General features: G+C 38.4%; 1 protein-coding gene across 11 annotated transcripts in view; it reads right to left on the bottom strand.

Annotated features, from left to right (window-relative positions):
- FGFR2 (fibroblast growth factor receptor 2) overlaps positions 1–22,279 on the bottom strand; it is a 97,990-nt gene that overhangs the window by 57,279 nt on the left and 18,432 nt on the right. For 4 of the 11 annotated variants that reach the window (XM_054034084.1, XM_054034085.1, XM_054034081.1 and 1 more), the window contains exons 3-5: positions 16,512–16,772; positions 15,721–15,795; positions 8,467–8,636 (exon numbers count right to left, since the gene is read on the bottom strand). In XM_054034084.1, coding sequence (XP_053890059.1) covers positions 8,467–8,636; positions 15,721–15,795; positions 16,512–16,772 — 506 coding nt within the window. The remainder of the gene's footprint in view (positions 1–8,466; positions 8,637–15,720; positions 15,796–16,511; positions 16,773–22,279) is intronic. The other 7 variants (XM_054034088.1, XM_054034089.1, XM_054034086.1 and 4 more) reach the window with 2 other exon arrangements.

The raw sequence follows: 22,279 nt of genomic DNA, 5'->3' as shown, positions 1-22,279 counted from the left end.
TATCATGAAAATTACATCCAAGGTCTGCCCTTCACTACACAGGATCCCCAACAACCTACACCTTCCTCATCAATGAACTGCCATGCTTACAAAAGTCAAGTGCTGTAAACATAAATTTGAGTAATTTTAATCATGCAAAATGGAAAACAGTGAGTTCTCCCTTCCACAATTTTGTGTTCTAGAATAACTTTTAGGGGTTACAGCAATACTGTCAGATACTATACATCAGAAAAGAAGCTTAGTAAGGACTTAAGTGAAAATCTGTAGGTATGAAATCCTACTTTCCTTTTGCTTATTATATTGGTCTTTATTTGTCAGGAAGAGACTAGTGTTGTCAATACTGTACCCATGGTGCCATACAGTTTAGCTTTGCACTTTAAAGCACATGAAAAGGTATTTTGTTTTCTTTATATCTTTCTGCTCTTTCAAGTTGGTGACAGCACCAATGGCCTCCAGGGTTCAGGCATTTTATATAAGTGAACTCCGCTCAGTCAAGGAGTCTTTGTCTTGCCTTGTACCTTCACAGCTACTTATTACCTACCAGGAAATAGTCACTTTGGTTACGTGCTTTAAAAAGGCCAAATCCTGGAAGAAAGTCCAAGTCTATGTGAATGGCCTGGACACTAACCAAACCACTCAGAAACGTCACAGAGTATGGGACCAGCATCTTCAGCCCTTGCTTACAATGACCAGCATGCATCTGGGCAGCTGTTGCTGCTCCCAAACAGGTGGGGGTTGAGGTCTCTGGATTCGTAAAACGTATAGATATAGTGATCACATGCTGGGCCTGCCCAGACTTCCCCCTACAACCTGTGATGTGCACAGAACTACCTTGGAACTCTGCTCCACAGGGTTCAGGGAACATGGAGTGCCCACGCACTGGTTCTCCGCTGGCTTAATCTGCCAGTGCAGTAGAAAAGTACTTGGAGCCTACTACCATGGGCAATGAAGCCTGCTCAGTATTTGTCCCCACAGGCGAAATGCAAACCTTTTCAGACACGCTGCTACACCTACACACCAGTCACTATGCTATAAGTGGTTTAGAGGCTCTGTGCTGATTCTATGTAAAATTGTTAATTTGTTCTATATGAATAACATTCTCCTAAGTATTTACAAATTTTTCATAGTATCAAGAGTTTATAATAAATAACTATTATATTCTATTTTCATGCTGCTAAGCAGTTTGCACATTACGTGTTTGGGGTCGGAAGAATATTATTGTCATATTGTCAATAAATAATGGTGGCAATTGCCATGTATTTTGGATGCTTTACTGCTTCATGGCCTCTTTTGGGAGGAAGAAACATGAAAAGTTTTCTATGCTTTTCGCCTTTCCAAGTTATATTTTTAGGATTATTTCCCAGAACAGACCAAGAATTTTTAGCCTAGATGATATCAAAACAGGACAAACAGATTGTGGGTCCACAAAACAAACAGCTATTCCAATAATTAATTTGAGAAGAAAATACAATCAATTATGTAACTTGTGATAGGAAAATCAGGCTTATAGCTAAAATGTGAATGTAACTGATGTCAGTATAAAAAAGCAACAGTGGAACTATCCTCTCATATCCCAGAGGGGAGAGATATTGTATCTCCAGATTAGACACACAATTTAAGCCTCTTTAAGTTAAACTAATCAGTTGCTGTGGATGCCCGAAGCATTTATGACATCTTGTCACGGAATCAGATTTTTGGCTGCTAATTTGATTTATCTTGTTGGCTCACTGCCTCCATGTTGTAAATGGAATGGGGAAAGCTATTCTCCTGCATTGATGGAAGTTTCTCCTGATGAAGATTACTGACCTGAATGGTTAACTATAATCATCCCTAGAATCTAGCAGGTTAGCCATGATTCTGAAGTGGTACTATTTGTCACTGAGTGCTGTGCACTGTTACATTAGAAGGTGAAAAAATTTGACACACTCTTAGGTAACCTGTCTTAACCTGTGAGCTAAGGGGACCAGGGAATGAAACTGGCCCCTGTGGAGCAGGCCAGCTCAAGATCTAAACATCCCTTAATTTCCACTTAAAATGTCAAAATCAGGCCTATGTGGGTCTTATGTAGGACATGGGCCTTGTGCTGGCCTTCACAGGGGTGAATTGTACCACTGAATATGAAGAACTCCAGTGACAAAGATTCAGTAACTTTCTTTGGAAGAACATTCCATACACCCTTTTTTTACACTGTCCACCCTCAATATTTCCTTGTCCATTATCACCCTACTATTTCTAGTGATACCAACATAAAGCTCTCTTTCAGGTTGAGTCCCTTCACGTTATTTCAGCATATGCACACCTCACCAAGACTAACCAGCTTTACTGTCCTTCACTTTATCCAGTTTATCAAGGCCTTTTCTTGCCCTGGGGCACCCCAATATTTTAAACACTCTGGAATTGCAGCTGTATACAGAAGGATTATCACATCCTGGCCTGTAATGTTTTGCCACCAGACCTCATTGCAAGCCGACGTTTATAATTTATAATCCATCACTCAGGCCTTGGCTACACTTACCAGGTAGTTCGACGGCTGGAAATCGAAGTTCTGGGTTCGACTTATCGCGTCTAGTCTGGACGCGATAAGTCGAACCCGGAAGTGCTCGCCGTCGACTGTGGTACTCCAGCTCGGCGAGAGGAGTACCGCGGAGTCGACGGGGGAGCCTGCCTGCCGCGTGTGGACCAAGGTAAGTTCGAACTAAGGTACTTCGACTTCAGCTACGTTATTCACGTAGCTGAAGTTGCGTACCTTAGTTCGAATTGGGGGGGGGGGTAGTGTAGACCAAGCCTCAGTTTAGTTTTATCTTGGTATTTTTGCTTTCCAAGCATCATCTATTCATTTTATAGCCATGCTTTGCAATATTTCCCCCCTCCCCCCCACCCCAAATATAACACCTTGCATTTTTCCAGGTTGCATTTATTTTCTTTCTATGCTCAGGTGTTTACAGCTCCCCTTACCTTAACATCATTTTTTTTTTCTATTTTCTCTGCAATACCATTAATGAAAATAAGATCCAACACTGACCCTTGCATGACACCCAATAGCACTCTAACCAAATCAGTGAAGTACTATTTTTGCTTAGTCTGTCAGCAAGTTTTTGATTCATGTCCTAGCACCCCTATTACAGCCAATTCAATTTTTTTAAATAGAATCTCACAAGGCACCATATAAAACCATACAAATTCACCTTTATGCTAATAGGAAATCTAAACTGCTTCAATGCTGATAGAACCAAAAGTAATATTAAGTAGAGCTGGTCAGAAAATGGGATTTCCCCCCCCCCACACACACACACACAAAAAATATTGACTTTTCAGCAAAAAAAATTAAAATCAAAAACTTCTATTCAGCCATGCTGCTAAGGTGCCTCATGGGAGGTCCTAGTCATGGTGCAGCATAAGAGATGTAGTCTGCCTGATGAATCCAGCCCATAAAGGACAATAGGAGGCATGAGCCAACTGAGTTACAATTCTGATGAGACACTGCGGCAGCATTTCTGAATCAAAAGCTTTTCAATTTTGGGTTTAGTTTATTGAACAAAAGCTGTTCAGTCAAAATCTTCCGGATAAAGTCATTTTACAGAAAAAAAATGATTAGTCAAAAATCCAATTTTCCACTGAAAAACAAAATTGAGAGAAAATGTTTGACCAGTCTTAATATTAAGAGGATGTTTGCTGTAACATGGTAACATTGCTTATCTTCCCCTGAAAGTATTGGGCAGAGAAACTAAATAGAGGAGAGAAAAGACAATAGTGGGTGACTACACAATGACATTGTTTACAAAGACAAGCCCTATATTCTTCATTTCACTTGCATTATGCTTACCAGACTGAGAAAACAGGCAAATGTTCTGCTTTATTTTATTTTTTTTAAGAGTAAACTTGCTCCCTCAATAGATTTTGCCAAGTTCTAACAACCACCCCTTCCATGACTAGTGCTGACACATAACTGAGATGACTCATTAGCATAAAATTTTTTTAGCCCCTCAATGAGTTCCAGGTATCAGCTAAATTGCTGAAACATATTGTGTTTCTTTACCTCCCCATACAGGATGTGAATTCAGACTAGTACCAAAGCCACAAAATTCAGATCCAGATTTCAAAGCACTTTATCCCTCCCCAGTGTTCAGATCTCGGGATTTGGTTTGTCCCCATTATAAAGATGATGTCCAGCCAGCAACTTAGGTTTTGGACTGGGATTCTAAACCCTTCCAAAATTTATGGGGTTTCAGATACACAGATTTAAAACAAAATACAATGTATATATTAAAGAGGAGTCTGAACCAAAATCCTGAAATGAGCATGGCTCTGTATCAGAAACAGATAGACTAGTCATGCATCAAGTAGTATAGAATGAAAGTATTTTACAATTTCCCTGCTGCGGATACTCAGTTCCACAGAGCTAATGCAAAAAGATACATGCAAAAACTATATACTCTTTCAGTTCTTACAGTTCTAAAACTATTTGTTTATCCTATATTTACCCAAGCTGAACTTAAATGTGTGAAAAGGGCTGTGGTGATGTAGTTTATCAAAACGCAGATGTGGAAACAAACACCTGTTAATACTTAAACAGTAACAACAGATAGAAGTAAATTTGCTTTCTGGGTGGCGTACAGAAAAGTAAAGGGTCTTGTGATCTCACACAGAATATATTTTCTTTTTAAAGTACACACTGAGAAATTACAAAATCTCTTCTAATGACCTAGCAAATACCATAGTCATTTCAGAGGGGACACAGGGGATCAAAAAGGCTTGGAAAAGTAAGTAAGCAGCCATTTTTCTTTGATATATGAACTCTGAGTATATCATGAAAACCATAAAAGGTTATATTTCCAGGTGTTAAAAAGCAAAGTTACTCACTGTGGAGGAATTCCCTTCTGGAGCCTACCTCCCTTCACACAGATACCCATTCTGCTATCATGCTTGAGTGAAAATTGACTCACCACACACACCTCAAATGAACAAAGTACTAGGTCCTGCTATCTGATTATGATAACGAGAACAAAAAGAAAAGAGAATAGTTTCCTTAGTTCAAGAGGGGAGGAAAAAGAAGCGTGTGGGGAGGAATGGAGGATCAGCAAACAATTTTACATTTTCCTTCCTCTTGTTTGCTCTTTATATCTGTGTAGATTATTGGCTCTGCCAGAAGAAAAAAAGCACAAACTGTCATGTCAAGTAGCAATGGTGGATGCAGAAGTTCTCTTCTAACCATTCTAGATCAGTTCAGTCTTTCTGGATACCTTGGAGTATGAAATTCTACAGCAGAAAGCTTTTACATACTTTAGCCCCAGAAAGACTTTCCATACAATCCAATTTACAAAAGTTAGCAAAGGACGCTTCCATGCCTGGTTGAATATGGAGCAGTATAAAAAAAAAATTGTCATGTCTAAAATGTCTTCCTGCCCTTCTTAATTATTCATATTGAGGTGGCAAAATGCATACCAAGTCTTATTTGTTGGTAGTACGCAAAGTTTTTCTGACTAGAGGAATTATTTTAAATAAACGTGTAATACCTCCCAAAAATCTGCTTGGGCTACATTCTGTAACACGATCTCTGAGCACAATTTACTCTGCTTACTAGGACCACTGTCATAATCTAGGCTAAAGGTAATTATGGCAAGTAGGAAGACGGCTTATTGAAGGACAATGATGAATATGAAATAATCTGGAGGCGTTTATTTGATATATGCTTGCTATGAGAAATCATAATACCACACTCTTTTTCCATCTGTTAATCTTAAATGTATAGGATATTTTATGATTTAGGCTTATAGGAATATACTTTATTTTGTCTTACATCAGCTTCAAAAATACGTGTTTCTGATTTGGGTGGGTGGGTGGTATATATGCATTTTTTACATATATTTTTACACATATGATCAAAATTTAATTAACCCCACTTAATATTTTTTGGCTAGATATCTATGTTTTCCCCCCTCACATGGTGCAAAGTGTTCAAACAATGGCAATGTTAGTACCTAAAAAATGGCTACTGTTATGCTCCGAGACAGGATTAATTGTTTCTTAGTTGGCTTCAGTTTTCTAACAACTCTAAGAAAGGTGTAAACCACCGAATTGTAGCCAATTCATTAACACACTATAGTACTATGAAAGACAGAAGGTGTTGCCAAGTGTACTAATAAGGAACAGTAATTTATGAGTAAGCAAATCAGATTGAAAACTCTTGGAGAAATAATGTTTGTTAAGGGAAATTTTCTGGGAGTTAACTCTATAGAAATGCAAATATTGGAAAAACTGACACCTTCTACAGTAAATCTGGGTAGAAAAGAAAAAGGGGAGCCTAGAATCTGACTTCCTTAGCCCTGGGAAACAAATTTTTGCAATAGGGATGACCTGACTCAACAGCACATGATGCAATATGCGTGCTTGCTACAGCAGGGCAATTCAAGACAAGGCATCTTAATCTTTTAGCCTGTAAAACAGTAATAAGATTACATCCATCTGAGCAGAGAAGAAGAGCATCATCGTGGTTAGAGCAGGGAGCTGGGCATGGGCTCTTGTGGTCTAGTCTGGGCTCTGACTCTAATGTCTGGTCCACACTGGGGGGGAGGGGGAGATCGATCTAAATTACACAACTTCAGCAACGTGAATAACGTAGGTGAAGTCGACGTACTTAGATCTGACACTGTGATAAGTCGACAGCTGACACTCCCCCCGTTGACTCCGCCTGCACCTCTCACCCCAGTGGAGTACCAGAGTCGATGGGGGAGTGCTCGGCGGTCGATTTATCGCGTCTAAACTAGATGCGATAAATCGACCCCCACTGGATCGATCGCTGCCCGTGGATCCTGCGGATAATGTAGAGCAGCCCTATCTCAGTGTATCACTTTGAGCAAGTAACTTAATTTCTCTCAGTTATTTCATGTGTGTGAAAGCACTTTGGAATCCTCAAATAAAATGTGCTACAGTGTCAGGTACAAAGTGGGAGAAGGATGAAAAGCCAGGGCAAAAGGCTAAGCTAATCTCTGTCAACTATTAAGAAAAAATACCGTAAATGATGAATCCAGAGCAAAAAGGAGGAAAAAATCCTAAGGAAGTGAAACAAGTATTTGTCACATTCCTTGGCATTATTATGCTGTATGCTTACTTACACTAAATTTCATAAATCAAACTGAATTCAGAAGTTTTACAACTCAAAATCAATATATTCACTTCTCAACGCGAGAAATATGAAACAATCTAATTAGATGCTCAAGAAAGTCTTTGCATCCATGAAGCCATTTCCTTATCAAAGCAATTTTCAGGAGCTTTTCTGGAGATGCTGACGTGAATTGGATACAGACTGTGCTAAGGATGAGTGAACTCCTTACAGAAGTCTCCCTGTAAATACATCCATAATGAAGGCTTCCTCTATGCTTCCATCTGCTTGTGCGTGCAGATCACAACTTTTTTTTTTGAAGGCAGGGGAGAAGAGAAGAGCTAAAGGCATATGCCATGATCGCCCCCATTCTTTAGAGACCCTATTGTGCAGTCCCAGTATGTAGATTTGGTGGGAGTGCAAGGAGACAGGGATTCTGCCATAATTTATACTACTGCCTCCTGCACATGTCTGGAAACTTGTCTCCCTTGGTGGGATTTCTAGCAGTGTCTGAAGAAGTCAGTGGCAGCATGGCAGTGGCAGATGCCATGCTGAATTAGAGCTGGCCTGGAGCTGTGGGGCAAGGTGGAAATTATGATTCTTGCACAGACACTTACCCTCAAACACGTTCAATCCCGTGTATGAACAAATTCATGTTCAACAAAGGCTAGGATACAATGACCAAATGCTGACTTCTGATCTGACCTGCTCCAGAGGTTAAAAGTTGGTGCACTATATCAGTGCACTAGCTGGCCCCCCTAAACCTCCCTTTTAATCAGTAACTACTAGTTGAGACTGAAACTTCTTATCTTAAACTATTTAAAATTCAAACAAAGCCTTGTAAGTAAGTAAGTAATTGCTGTTACTTTCCCTCAAACTCTGCTTCCCATTTCAGTTTCACAGACCATAAACTCCACAGAAAATAACTTTTGACTTCCGACCCTTCATTCATTAAACCCTCTGTAATCACCAATGTAGATTGTTGTATTTAACAATGCAGCTGAATATTCCAGGATACTAGAGCTGAAAGCTTGGGCTGCTAGGATCTGATCTGTAAAAAACATGTTTTGTAAAGTTATTTTTCTCTTAGTTTTCCAAATAAGCCCTCAAAAGTATCTTCAAATATGTTTATATTCTCTGACACTGAATCTGTTTAAAAAAAAAAAAAAAAGTTTTAAAACTCAGCTTGCAAGCTCAATAATGGCCAAAATAGAAGAAAGGCAAGATCAACTAATCTTCTTTAGAGGACATTTTGTGATTCTGAGCCTGATCCAAAGTCCTTTGAGAGCTTTTCTATTGACTAATAGGCTTTGGATTAGACCCATACTGCAGATGAGAAATGGCAATATAATAAAAAGTAATCTTACCTTGTATCCACCAATGCGATGCTCTTGTTTAAATTCTTTTCCATTCTTTAACCATCGCATGGTTGGTGTTGGGTTTCCCATAGCCGGGCAACGAAATTTGACGGTGTTAGCTGCTGGGACTGCATGTAATCTTTTCTCCATTTTGTCAGTGTGTGTCCAGTAAGGCGCTCCTGTTTCCAAAAATTAAATATTCAACAATAAGTATCTACAAACTGTTCTGAGCTTCCTTCCCACTGCCAGAATGTTTCGCTCTTGGTTTTGCAAGAATTGTCTGTGGGAGACAATGTCATTTAGAGTTAGCACATAACTGGGGGTCACATGCTTCTGAGTTCTAATCACAGTTCTGCTGCTGACTTACTATGGTTAAGAGAACTATACCTGTAATTTACTTCACCGAGTCTCAGAAGTTAAAAGGATCTAAAAAGTGGGAGATATTACATGCCATGGGGCAAATTTGGACTCAGTTCATTTTTGCATATGTATTTTTATATGTACTGGCCACAGCTCGGTTAACAGTACCTCCCATGTCGGGAATATGAATTATCTGAGAAGATGCGGGTGGCCAAATGAGTCAAGAGGCAGACCCTGTCCAAGAACACTCTTCTGTGTAGGGTTTGCAGAGTGGTGGTCTCAACATGGACTTGGAGGAGAGCCAGACTCAAGTCAGCAAAATTGTATTTCATGCTTTCTCATCAGGACATGGCTTTTTAGAAGGTGGTTAGGGAGAAGAGTGCACAGCATTCAGCCAGAATTTGGCAGCATCTGTGTTAAAGGTTACCTGATTAAAAAAAAAAAAAAAGGATGATTCAAGGACAAAGTTGCAACCTTTGTATTTCTTCTGTTATGAGCTTGTCAAGATCCTTCAAACCAAAACTTCAGTGTATAGAAAAGCCCAATGTGGTTGTATAAAAATGATCGCATATCTGCGAGCCTACATTTACATGGATAACTATCATTACTCCACTCAAATGGATGTTTAGACCTCCAGATACTCATTTCCATCTGTAGTTACGGTCAGTGCTCACACAGATAGATAAATGTGATATGTGCATGGGTGCAAGAGGGCTTCCGGTGACTAAAAACTGGGCCCTTAATATATCATATACCAAAATCATAAACGTGATAAAAAAATTGAAATCAGTCTGTTTTTACCTCGTGAATGCTGAGTTTGGAAAAAAATTACATATATATATATATATATATATATATATAAAGATATAGCTATACATGCACACACACACACACACAGATAAATAAATAGAGATAGATAATAGCTGATGCCCATGACTCATGGAGGTCTATTAGCACTGTCTATATAAGCCATGCACCGTACCAGTTTCCCACACACTTTGTCAGTTCAACTCAATTTTGAACTGCCCTAACATCCCTACTATACTAGAGCTAGTCCTCTCAAGCAGAGTGTGTACTACTTGGGCTAAACTGCATAGTGGTTTCATAACACAGTTTTAATTAAGCCATCTTACCTGTTTAAAAAAAATATCAAGATCCATTTAACAGTAGGAAATATTAATTTATTTTACAATGGCTTCTTCCTGAAATCAATCAGATTAGCATGGAATTTTTAGGACTAAAAGGGGTCTAGAAAAATAATTGCACTTCTCTCAGCCCTGTTTCATTTCCTTCATTAGCAGTCTAGCTGCACTCCACTATAAATAAACTCTTCCGTTCTTCAAATATTTATAGCACTTTTTACAATTGGTAAAAACTCAGAAATCCTGTGACCTCCCCCCCCTCAAAATAAAAATACAGCTGGACAGAAATACAGGAATAATTTCTTTAACAACCTCTCCTCCATAAAGAAAAACATTCCAAAAGAAAGTCTTAAAATGATGCTAGATACGATAAGTGGGGTTTTTTTAGCCTGAAGAAGCAATTAGTGTTAAAATTAATGAACTAGAAAAGCAAAGTAAATTTGCACATGTAGTTGAAACATAAAATCAGGTAACTTGTAAGTATTTGGAATTAAAATGCAGGACCAAGAAATTGCTAAATGATCCAAAGTAAATAAAGATGCAGAGGAAAACACCATTAAAATTATCTGCTAAAAACAGTATTACCCTTCCACACCAAAGGCTCCTTCAACAAATTGAAGTAGTAAGACCAAAGGAATTTACTTCATTTGGCAAAAAATGAATTACATTAAAACTACATCAAGCAAAGGGAGAGTTACATTAAAGAACTAATACATAAAAAGAATATTTTCTCTGCTCCATTAAACATATTCAACAAGGTAGTGCAATATGATCAAACAGATATGCTCACTGGGCCAAATCCATGATTCCTGAAGTCAGATTAAATTTGATTTTCACAAGCAATCTACTTACCTACCTGGCCATTTATTTACTCTGGGCTCCTCACTGAGATATCTGAGTACCTACAGAGAGCTGAGTGCATGCAATCCTTCCTACCGTGTGTGTAGCACCAACCCAGCAGCTTCACAGCCAATACTATATAATTAGACTTTGAAGGATTCATTTTTTATTGGTTAATGTCAGGAAACATTGATTTCACACACACAAACCAATGAAAAAATATTTCCATCGAAAATAATCAACTTTTAAAAATAAGCAAGATAAGAAAAACGCTGCTTGAGAGTTTATTAGAGTTTGTTTTAAAGATATTCACTTTGTATTTTTGACGTGATGTTTAAAATTTGTGTTTTAACAGTTGTAAAGCTTTGAGTGTTTGAACCACAGCGTCTACTGCAATTAAATAATTATTGTCTAACCTCCCCATAATTTCTGCGACTGTGAAAATTTTACAATCTATAAAAAGGAAAAAGCTTCAAAATAAACATTAATATGATCCATCGAAATGATCAAAAATAAAAATCAAATTCTGCCAAGCCAAACGATAACACATGGGCTGTAGTCATGTCCACGGCATGCACTGATTCAAGCACACAACGTGAGAATGTGTGTGCATACGAGGTTTGGAATCCCATAATTGCCTTCCCCCTTCCATATTGTCATGAAGGAAACTACTCCACAATGTACAGGGCTGGACTGAGTCCTCCTGGGAGGCTTGTCTGCAGAATATTCCTCCCAGCACAGTGGAACCAAGCCAATCAGGATCCAGACCTTAGTTGGAAGAAGGGTCCCCAAAATAATGCTGGTTTGGGCAATTAGATTTCTAGTTAATTAGTATATTTCTACTGCACTAAGACATATCTTTTCATGTTAATAATCAATCCTTCAAAGGGCTTTATGGTATTTCCTTAGACAATCATTGAGAGATATTTTAGCAACATACCAATTTTTTTTTTAAAAACAGAAATAAAAAGAAAGAGACAGAAGCATTTACAGACTTGTAATATCCATCTTCATTTTGTTTTGGTTTATTAAGGAGAAGAAATTATCAAAGAAAAACAAGGCAGCTTTTCTTCCTTTCTAGATTAACTTCTGACCAATTGTGCTTTTTATTGGCTTATGGAAAAATAACTTTTACCAGATCTACTAAAACCAAGAATCAATACATGTTAATACTTCTACAGGATCTTTTTATGAGCGAAACTGCTCACATACTATCTTTGCTAACTAACCAGACACTTAAATGTATACAGATAGTTACAGTACATCAGTTTAAAGTTCACAGATGAACTGGTGAGAATTACTGATTACTTTTAGAATTCGCATTAGCTAAGAAAATATTCTGCTGACCTGCTCTGCCCTTGACTACAGATGTATTAAAACTAATCAGGCAAATCCCATACATGCAAACTTGAAATTAGCCAATGCGGAGGAGCATTTTGCTTCAGGATTCACAAAGTCCTACAAAAAGTATCCAATAAACACAAATATAAAAGATGTCAACTGCACTGAAGCTTGACTAAAAACCACCTCCAGCAGGCAACACCCTGATTTAAGTGACCACCTCAAAGTATCCCGAAGGTTTCCAGCGCAATTGAATTTGAATTTGACCTTTACTTAAAGACCACTTCTACTAGACATCCAATTTTTGCTGCTCCCTTGAGAGGGTTTCCATTCTCTGCAGTTTGATTTGTTTGCACCTTTTTATCACTTATCACCCTCTAGACAGGCATAGCTTATAACTATATAGTTTATCCTTCTGGATATTCTTTGAGTTTCAAAAGGAAGACTTGGAATTTAAATACAGGTTGTTTTAAAACAAACGCTCATAATGCCAATATACTATTATTTAACTGAAAGGAAATGGTTTAAAAGGAGATGGAGAGAGAGGAACTGGATGGTCACAGGACTAAGTTGGGATATGATGCCTTTCACTGAATTAGAATTCAGTCCAAGTTAGAAATGACCTGCCTGATGGTCGTTCAGTGGCCCATGTCCATGTGAAATGACAGTAGGTGGCCTCAGGCAAGTAATTCGCGGACAAGCATCCATATCACACAAATCATCCCAACTGATACTTATGACAGCATTCTCAGCAATGAGCACAAACAGCTAAAACAATCCTTCAAATTGCTGACCGCCCGTCAACTCCCATTGAGGTCAGTGGTGTATTAATTATGATGTGACCAAGCAGCAAATGGTGGCAGTGCACTTCCACTGAGGCCAAGGGAAGCTGAGCACCATGTAGGAGGCATTCTGTGACTTGCAAGATTGGGCCCTGAATCAGCATTTGTGACCAATAGCCTTGTAGCCCCTAGAGGTGGCCCTCAAAACCAGGATGGAGGCAGACTGTCAGGTCAGTGAAGCTTGAACTGCCACCAAAGCTATTCTGTGGAAAGAGGATTTTATTTTCTAGTACATTCAGCCCAACACCACTAATCACTTAAAAGCTGGAAGCAATAGAAACCCATTCAGGATACTGTCTGGGACAAATCTACCCCACTGTTTTCTGACAGTTCAAATATCTGTCAACATGTAAGGATACCAAACACAGAATGATATATGCTGTGCATGCCCTTCACTTAAAAAAATGCACATAGGCCAAAATGATCAAACTTAGTTGCCTACATTTATGCTCCTAAATCCATAATTTAGTCACTTACATAAAAGCAGTTTCAAAACTGCTGAGCACTTGCAGCACGGCAAGGGGAGGTGTGTGTTCTTGGCACCTTTGAAATAAGACTGCATTTATCTACAGATTTAGGTGCCTTCATTTGAAAACTTTGGCCATACAAAATAGATTTGTAATCAAAGAAATGTATAAATAGTATTTTAAAAGACATTTTTAAAAAGTAGTGAATAAAACCACACAAAATGTTTGCTTTATTTCTAAGCATCCAGGATTGAGAACGCCAAGGTTTGGTTTCCTGAGAAGGCACTGCAGCCATTTCCTTCCCCACCCTTGCAAGAACCAGGAAGAAGACTTAGGAAAAGTGTCTTTCTAGGGCTTCCATTTGCAGGCCGGCAGAGCAGTTTGTGAAAGCCTTATTAAAGAGAACTCTAACAGCTGTCTTTCTTATCACAGATTCTGTTTCTTTGTGTTTACGCCTAAAAATTAAACAAACTTTTATTTTGCTACACAAAATGAGTTTTTAATATGGAAAGTCTAAGGTTACATCATCAGTGTCATTTTGAGCAGCAAGAATGCAAAAGAACCTTGCTAATCTGGACATCCTAAAATCATCGGTCTTCCTCCCTCTTCTCAGCAAAGAGTTAGCAGTGGCCTACAATGAAGACTCATATTACAAGAATGTCACTACTGTGGCAAAATACACTACAGAACATATAAATAATAGTAGTAAATTAAACTTGTTAAATAAGCAAACACAGCACTTTTGTGAGGCAGCAATCTGGACTTTTCCTCTTTGCTCACTTTAGTCATTCACGAAATTCATTCCATCAAATGTCTCTCCCACAGTTATTAGTGTGGTTCAGAAGCTCCACTGTGTATTGACTAACTTGTTAAAAAATGCCACAAAATCTTTTCAGCGAGTGTAAAACAAACTTGAAGCTTGTAATTTAAATATGGACGTTCCCTGAAACATGCAACACAGAATTATGCTCTCAGGTGCATTTGCTATGTTCACCAGCTTTGACTATGAAACTCTGTTTTTAAAGGAAATGTCTCTTTTCCAAACTTGTCAATTATCCTTGCCACCACATTCCTTTGTCAATGCATGCTTAATCTCAGCCACTTTAAGATGCACCTGTGAATCAGACTGGGTTAATCACACAAACAGATGGCAGGGGCCAGTCAGCTAAGAACTTATATAATTTAAATAGCATCTAACATTTCACAGCGTCAGAACAGAGGCAGTTATATACAGCAGTATCTCTAGTACAGTTGAATAACACCGGTACTTAATCATTTGAACATATGTTTAGGCTACGTATTATATGCCAAAGAAGAGCTAATTACAAAGCAGCCTGAAGAATGAATGTACTGCTTGACTGCTACATACTGTAGCGATATGACATCTCTAATGCCTGATTTCTAAGTAAGTTAATGTGAAATATAGCAGTCTATGTTCTTTAAGTCCGTGACACTACAAAAGTGTGCACAATGGCACACTACCAGTAATCCACCAGGCTTTGATAATAATTCCATGGAGCCACATAAGAAATCAATATGAATATATTTTTCCTCCTAGTGATTGATCCATTTAGGCCATATTAATAACTCTCTAAATAACCAAAAGGGAAGGAAGTATAATGTCCATATAGGTTTCAGATTCTTTTAACCCACTTTCACATTAACTGAGTATCATAAATGTTCAAGTTTAGTTGGTCTACTAATTAGAGAAAGTGCTTTCCCTGGGATCAAATCCTGCAGTCCTCACTCCAGGAATAAATCCCATTGTCTCCAAGTCCATTAATTGTCTCCAGTAGAATATCTGCCTGAGTAAAGGCTGCAGGATTTGGTCCATTAAGGTTAAAAATAGTTCCAAACCACCTTTTAATTAACTCATTCTCAAACAGATTATTTTTCTTTAGTTAAACTTCAAATCAGACACAAGAGCAGAAAGTGAAAGGGGATGATAGTTTATAAATTGGACTCCATAACACAACAATGGTTAACTTTAATTTAGGAAGAAGGAAAACTACTAAAAAGTTAATGATAAGCTAAGATAGAAAGAACAGACCAGTAAAACAAACTGGGTATGCAAAAATGTTAGTTTATTTTCATGTTCCAGAGTCATGAAATAAGTTATACAGAGAAAACAGTTGGAAAAAGTTATTGCTATTTGATATCACATGCATTTAAGAGCCAAGAAGCCAAGTAGTTGACAGTGCAAAAGGTTAGAAAGCAACTACTTTCCACATGGATCCCGCCAGTCACCTCCAGCAGTCAGCTGTTACTTACTCATATGGTTGTTGTCATTCACAAAATCCTCTGAGCCATCATTGTCATCTTCATCATCTCCAGATGAAAGAGCATCTGCATATTAAAGATGATCATATCTTTTATACGATGCATTTTGTAGCACACGCAATTTCCTACACTTTAGAACACCTACACAAGGTACATCTGGATTAGATTTTCTTTAAATGTGCCGAAGTTAAATGAGCAGCAAACCCAATCATAAAATATGTATTATTCTTAAAAAACCTGGGTAATAATCCTGAAATTGCTGTAAAGATTTCAAAGCAAGGCTGCTATTTACAGAAAATCTATTTTTTTCCAGTTATGTTTCTTTTCTTCTTAAGATCTCTAATTGTCTCAGGAATGATTTGTCACTAGACAGACTGTAGGATGCAGGTAACACAGCAACATGCAGAACTGCGTGGTTGGGTCTCGGATATGCTTATCCTTCTCATATGAAAATCATCTCATTTAAATACATTACACAGGCTGTTTTATCATTGTGGTCACTCTGTATAATCTAAACCAGTCATTTACACATAAAGCAAAGGGTCACATCTTCAGCGGGTGTAAATCAGCATAGGTCCATTGAAGTAAATGAAGTATTATGCCAGTTTACACCTGTTCAGGATCTGGCTCAAGGGGAAAATATTAAAAACTTCACTATATGAAAGGCTATTCTGTGTATCCTACTTTATGTATCACTGGACTTCTTCAAATTAGAACAGCATGTAGCACTTTTAATACTGAAAATTGCTACTACGTGCAAGATCTGTGTTCAGCTCACTCACCTGTAATATTTACAATGAAGTATAGAGTATCACTTTCTGTAGTCCTAACAGCAGTGCAAGCATAGAGGCCCGAATCTCTGGGTGCAGCATCTTTAATTTGCAAGTATTCCCCACTAATCACTGTTCTATTATTGGGCCCCAACTGGACCCCATCTTTAGTCCAAATGATGGCATCTTTCAACTGACAACGTAACTTAAGTGGATCTCCTGGAAGTGCTGAGTACACATCTGGCTGAGAGATTTGGTATTTGGTTGGTGGCTCTGCAAAAGTGGAAGGAAGGAGGAAAAAGAAAAAGGGAAAGGAGAGAATTGCCAACAAAAGTCAGTGAAGGCCCCTTTCATCCACAGAAATTAAGTTATGTTAAGAAAATGTTTCATTATCAGATTCTCCCAGCAATCTGTTTCATAAAGTGGAAAGGCATGCAGATATGGAGCACATTTTACTTGTGAAAAGTAAACCGCAAAGAAAGTCCCTGCCAAAGCAGCAGTGGTCCTTCCTCTCTTCATTGGGATAGCTTTGCATGTGATTATAAAGAGGCACATCACACATAACTGCTTCTTATTGTATGTTAATTCTGTAACATTCTTATTGTGTGTTAACCAAAAGCTGCCTACAAAATATTCTAATTCTGGACAGGTGAATGTCTCAAAGTCTGAGATTCTGAAGATCTCAAGGCAATTTGGGGGACAGAGGGTGACTCACAAAACTAATTCAAAATTGAGGACATTTACTTCTCCCCTGTACTTAAATGAATGATATATTCCCCAAGAGAAATTCATTTTAGAAATAGAAAACAAAACATTTTTCTGAGAGGTTCTGAATAGGGATAAGGTGATATAAGAACAAAAACTAAGCTGGCATAAATCCGTTGCTTATACACAGTATACATGACTAATTTATCCCCTCTCTCTGGCACCCCTCTGCTCCTTTTTCAAACTTTCTATATTTGTTTTCCATACTGCCCACTCTCTGCTCCAGCTTAGAGTCATTTTTTTCCATTTAATTGGTTCTCTCCAGTTCTTATTTCACGCTCTCTCCTGAGTAGAATGTGGACAACTAGTGACATGTGAGTGAAGCTTTCAAACTCAAGATGAGACAGTTCACCCTTCTGTTCCCTTACTGTACCAGGATATTCACAAGAACTTCAGCAGCTGTTTTCTCAAACAAATTTGATATGCAAATTAAGTTTTTCTATATTTATTATGAGCAAAATCATCTTCTCCCAAAATAAAACCCAAAAGAACACCAAAAATTCACTTCACAGTTACCTCAGTATTTCCCCCTCAAGTGGACAGATTCCTGTCCTTGTGAGATATGGAGCACGAGAATTAGAAACCCCACAAAGCCCTAGGCTTCATTGTATGGAGGCATTTGCATAGAGTTGGTCCCTCTGTACCCATGGGTTCCTCCCAGAACCAGTTATGTAGCCACAGTCTACTCTCCTCCACACTTGTACTCCTTCTCCCTTTTTCCAGAGTGGAATAGCAAGCAAAGAAAGGGAGCATCATGGGTACTGAGGAAGGTGTGTCATGTGGAGCAGCTGCTCTCCAGCTCCTAAGAACCCCAACATATATCCTTCAACATGCAGACACCAACTGTGCAGTATGCCTATGCGTATATGTATAAATAAAATATACAGATTTTGTAGTTGGGAGCCAAGCATCATCTTAAAATAGGCGATGTCAACTCTTACTTCTGGGAACAACAGTCTTTAGCCAAGGTCTTCAAAGAGCTATAATGCAGCTTGACACTTTTTACAAACTCATTTTACCTCACCCACCTTAGTCTTGCTGGCATATTAAGAATTCCACTGATCCATTATACAGGTTAAACATAGTGCACCAAATAGTGCTATTACAAAAGTGATCTCCAGATGGAGGACAAGTGGTTTCTACATATATTTCATATCAGTAAAGATTAAACCCAAGAAAACTAGAAAACTCACATCCTAGTGCCAAAGATTTTTTTAAGTTACCTGAAATTGCAAAACAAACAAGATGACAAATTGACTCTGCAGTACAAGAGTTGACAGACTTCTCTGTAGCTTCTGTAGTGGGCTCTACCTTCAGAGTAAATTTAGTTTACAGAATTACTCTATGCCAACAATTTACAGATGTCTTTAAAAAGGACTTTTTAAATTTTTAAAATGCCAATATAGGTGGTGTTAACATTATTCAGCCTTCCCTTTCTCTGTTAGAAGGGGTATTTTACTGAACAATTCAAGAAAGCAAATGGTCAGGGCTCGCTGGATCCCACTGCAATGTCTCCACATACAGATTACTCCAACTGTGCATGCCGTGAAAGATAAACCATATTCAAACTCCATCCCTAAATGAATTCTTTTTAAATGGCTATCCTAATTAATCTTTCAACACAAGTCAAAAGTCATATTTAACCACAGCTCTAAAAGAAAAATTACTAGTAAGCCAACAAAGAATGGACAGCTGATATACTGAGCTGTACAAATTAGTAATCCTTGACCTAGTGCATTATTCTCTATTAATATCATCTGCAGGAAGGTAAAGCACCAAGAGTTGTCATGAAATAACCACTGTTTGGAAGGAGTGAGCTATTTCAGGTAAGGCTTTGTGTTTATAGCAGCACTTAAGACTGCCACTTTTTATAATGTTTGCCTATAAAACTTTTCCAGTGTGGGTGTTGAATTGGTGCCCACATGCAAACAGGGAATAGGTGGGACACTGAAGCACTATCCTGTCCAATAGTTTCATAGTGAAAGGTCAACAGGTTTCAACTGTTAACTGTTCCCGCCAACTACAGTACTCTACAAAATTACCCTCCTCTCCAAAAAAAGAACAGGAATACTTGTGGCACCTTAGAGACTAACAAATTTATTAGAGCATAAGCTTTCGTGGACTACAGCCCACTTCTTCGGATGCATATAGAATGGAACATATATTGAGGAGATGTATATACACACATACAGAGAGCATAAACAGGTGGGAGTTGTCTTACCAACTCTGAGAGGCCAATTAAATAAGAGAAAAAAAAAAACAACTTTGGCCATTACAAACATTGAATCTATCTCCCCTTGTAAGTATTCTCACACTTCTTATCAAACTGTCTGTACTGGGCTATCTTGATTATCACTCCATAGCATGTAGGACCAATTTGGCCCATAAGGCCAAGTTTATAAGTTGACAATTTACTCAATCGGGTGTGGAAGACAGATGCAGCCAAACACTCTTTGTATCTTATAGTACTCGGGTCCTTATATCACCCCTATCACTGTGGTATCTGAGCGCCTCCAGTGGTGCATTAAGCAATGTAACTATCATCTGTCCTTCCACTCTCAAAAAAAAAAATATTTTTTAAAGGATTTCAAACTGCAGTTCAATTCTTAATTCTTGAAAAAAAGACTCCTTTTCTTTTACATTCATGTCACTCATCTGCTGACAGTTGCATCATTTTAATGTCAAACATGAAAAGAAGGGCCTGTGCATGATCACATCCATGACAACATAGGTGGAAAAAAAGCAAAGGGGAGTCCCTTGCAAAACTGGGCACCTCTGGGATAAATGTTTGACAAACAGACTTGGGTGTCTTTCCCCCCAACCCCGCCCTCCCCATGTCTCTCAGCATGGTTTATGCCAACCGACCATCCTGAACAAATGGTGTAAATGCTGTTTGCTTAAGAGCCAAGTGGCCAGAAGAGAGGACTGTGGAAATTCCCACAGCTCATTTTCATATGACTATGAATTCAATTATATTCCAAACAGCATTTCCATTTAGGGCATGACCAATCTAAACACGAGATTTATATATGTATTTTATTATGTTTTCTAAATTTGTTAAAATATTAACAAAAAGCTAAGAATGTGGATATCATACTTAGAGTCAAACAAGCTAACCATCAGCTAACAACAGATCCCACCCCAATAAATAAATAAATAAATAAATAAATAAATAAATAAAGTCCCAGCAAAGATTCCCAAAAAGCTCTCCACCTTCACAAAAGCCTTATCCTCTCCCCCCATCAAGCCTCTTCCACTTCAAAAGCCTTAGTAACTAACCAAACACTCTCTGCAGCACAAAGACCCAGCCTGTATTGATGAATCAGAGAGGCTGGTTGCAAAGTTGACAGCCCCTCACAGAGAAGACTCTGCTGCCAGCCCACTCTCTTTTAAACTGAGGGGGACTGTGTCAGTATGGGATGGGAAGAGTGGCTATCCTAAGGCTAATCTAACAGAGAAAGGTATAACAAGAGCCAACTTGGCTGGAAGTTGAAGCTAGGCGAGTTCAGACTGGAAATAACGTGCACATTTTTAACAAAGTAACCATTGGAAGAACTTACCAAGGGTCATGATGGATTCGCCAACACTGGCAATTTTAAAATCAAGATTAGATGTTTTTCTAAAAGATACACTCTAGGAATTGTCTAGATCTATGGAGGTCAGTGTAGATGACCACAGTAATCCCTTCTGGACTTGGAATCTATGTCTCTCCAGCTGTTCTGTTGCCATACTTTATCTCCCAAATACACTGCAGTCATAGAATATCAGGGTTGGAGGTCATCTAGTCCAGCCCCCTGCTCAAAGCAGGACCAATCCCCAGGCAGATTTTTGTCCCAGATCCCTAAATGGCCCCCTCAAGGATTGAACTCACAATCCTGGGTTTAGCAGGCCAATGCTCAAATCACTGAGCTGTTGTTCCCCCCCACCCCAAGTCAGTCAGTCAGTCTGTCTGTCTGACTGACACACACACACACACACACACCTCTCTCTCTCTCTCTCTCTCTCTAATATTTTCCTCTAAAACGAAATTTTAAAAATGTCAGTACAATCAGAAGCAAAAGTCTTTATAAAATAAATAGCACCAAAGAATGGGAACTGGACTTCATTCTGATAGTTACAGACAGAAGAAAGGTGTGACTAATTCTAGTTCTCTTTCAAAGAAACTTCTGAACAAAATTATGTGTACTACTGTATTTCAAATCGCAGCCTCATTTACAAAATATGTTAAGAAACAGATTCCCATAAATTGAGGGATTTTTTTCTGGCATCCTTTAACCCTTTGATCTTTAGTCTATAAAGAAGTGGGCTTCTCAGCTAGTCTGAGGTGTGCAGGGCTGTACCACCAATGAGAGAAGATGAAAAAAGGTGTAGCTCTGAGATGAAAAATATACATTAGAAAGCCATTTCAAAAAGGAAAGTTACTCTGCCCTGGTGAAGGAAACTTGCAAAACAAGTTAAGTTATGATGTCATGTTCTGTATGCCTCGTACTTCAATGAGTGCATACTTTACAGCAACAGTGAGTAATTACAGTATGAGCCTACAGGACCATAATAATGTCTCTTACATGCTACACACACGAGGACAGGGAGGGAAAAAAATGAATCTCTTCCAGTAGAAATATTTCCCATCATCATCATCATGGGAAGGGGAAAATATTACCCGGCGCTGACTTGTTTTCCTAAGCACTGAGGACTTAAAAATAAATAATAATGATGGAGAAACAGCAAAGGGTTCCAACATTTGAAGATCCTACTAGCAAAGAGGAAAGCCTCAGAAAAACACCTAAAATGAATCCCTCTGAGATTACTTTGATTTCAAGTAATACTGGTTGGAAACCGGTTGGTTATCAATATGAGAGAAGTAATGCTGCATACTCCTGCAGAGAGCTACTTTCAGCTCTATTTAGTCCTGGCAGTGAATACCAGGATGTAGATTGTGCATGGCAGAATACAGCATTTAAAATAAATAACTGCAATTTCTGTAAAAGATCTGATTACCAAGGATTCTTATTCAC

This window comes from Malaclemys terrapin, chromosome 7, assembly GCF_027887155.1.
Source record: "Malaclemys terrapin pileata isolate rMalTer1 chromosome 7, rMalTer1.hap1, whole genome shotgun sequence".
Classification (NCBI taxonomy): domain Eukaryota; kingdom Metazoa; phylum Chordata; order Testudines; family Emydidae; genus Malaclemys; species Malaclemys terrapin.
The sequence above is the reverse complement of the archived record's forward strand: the minus strand, read 5'-3'. Positions and strand labels throughout refer to the sequence as shown.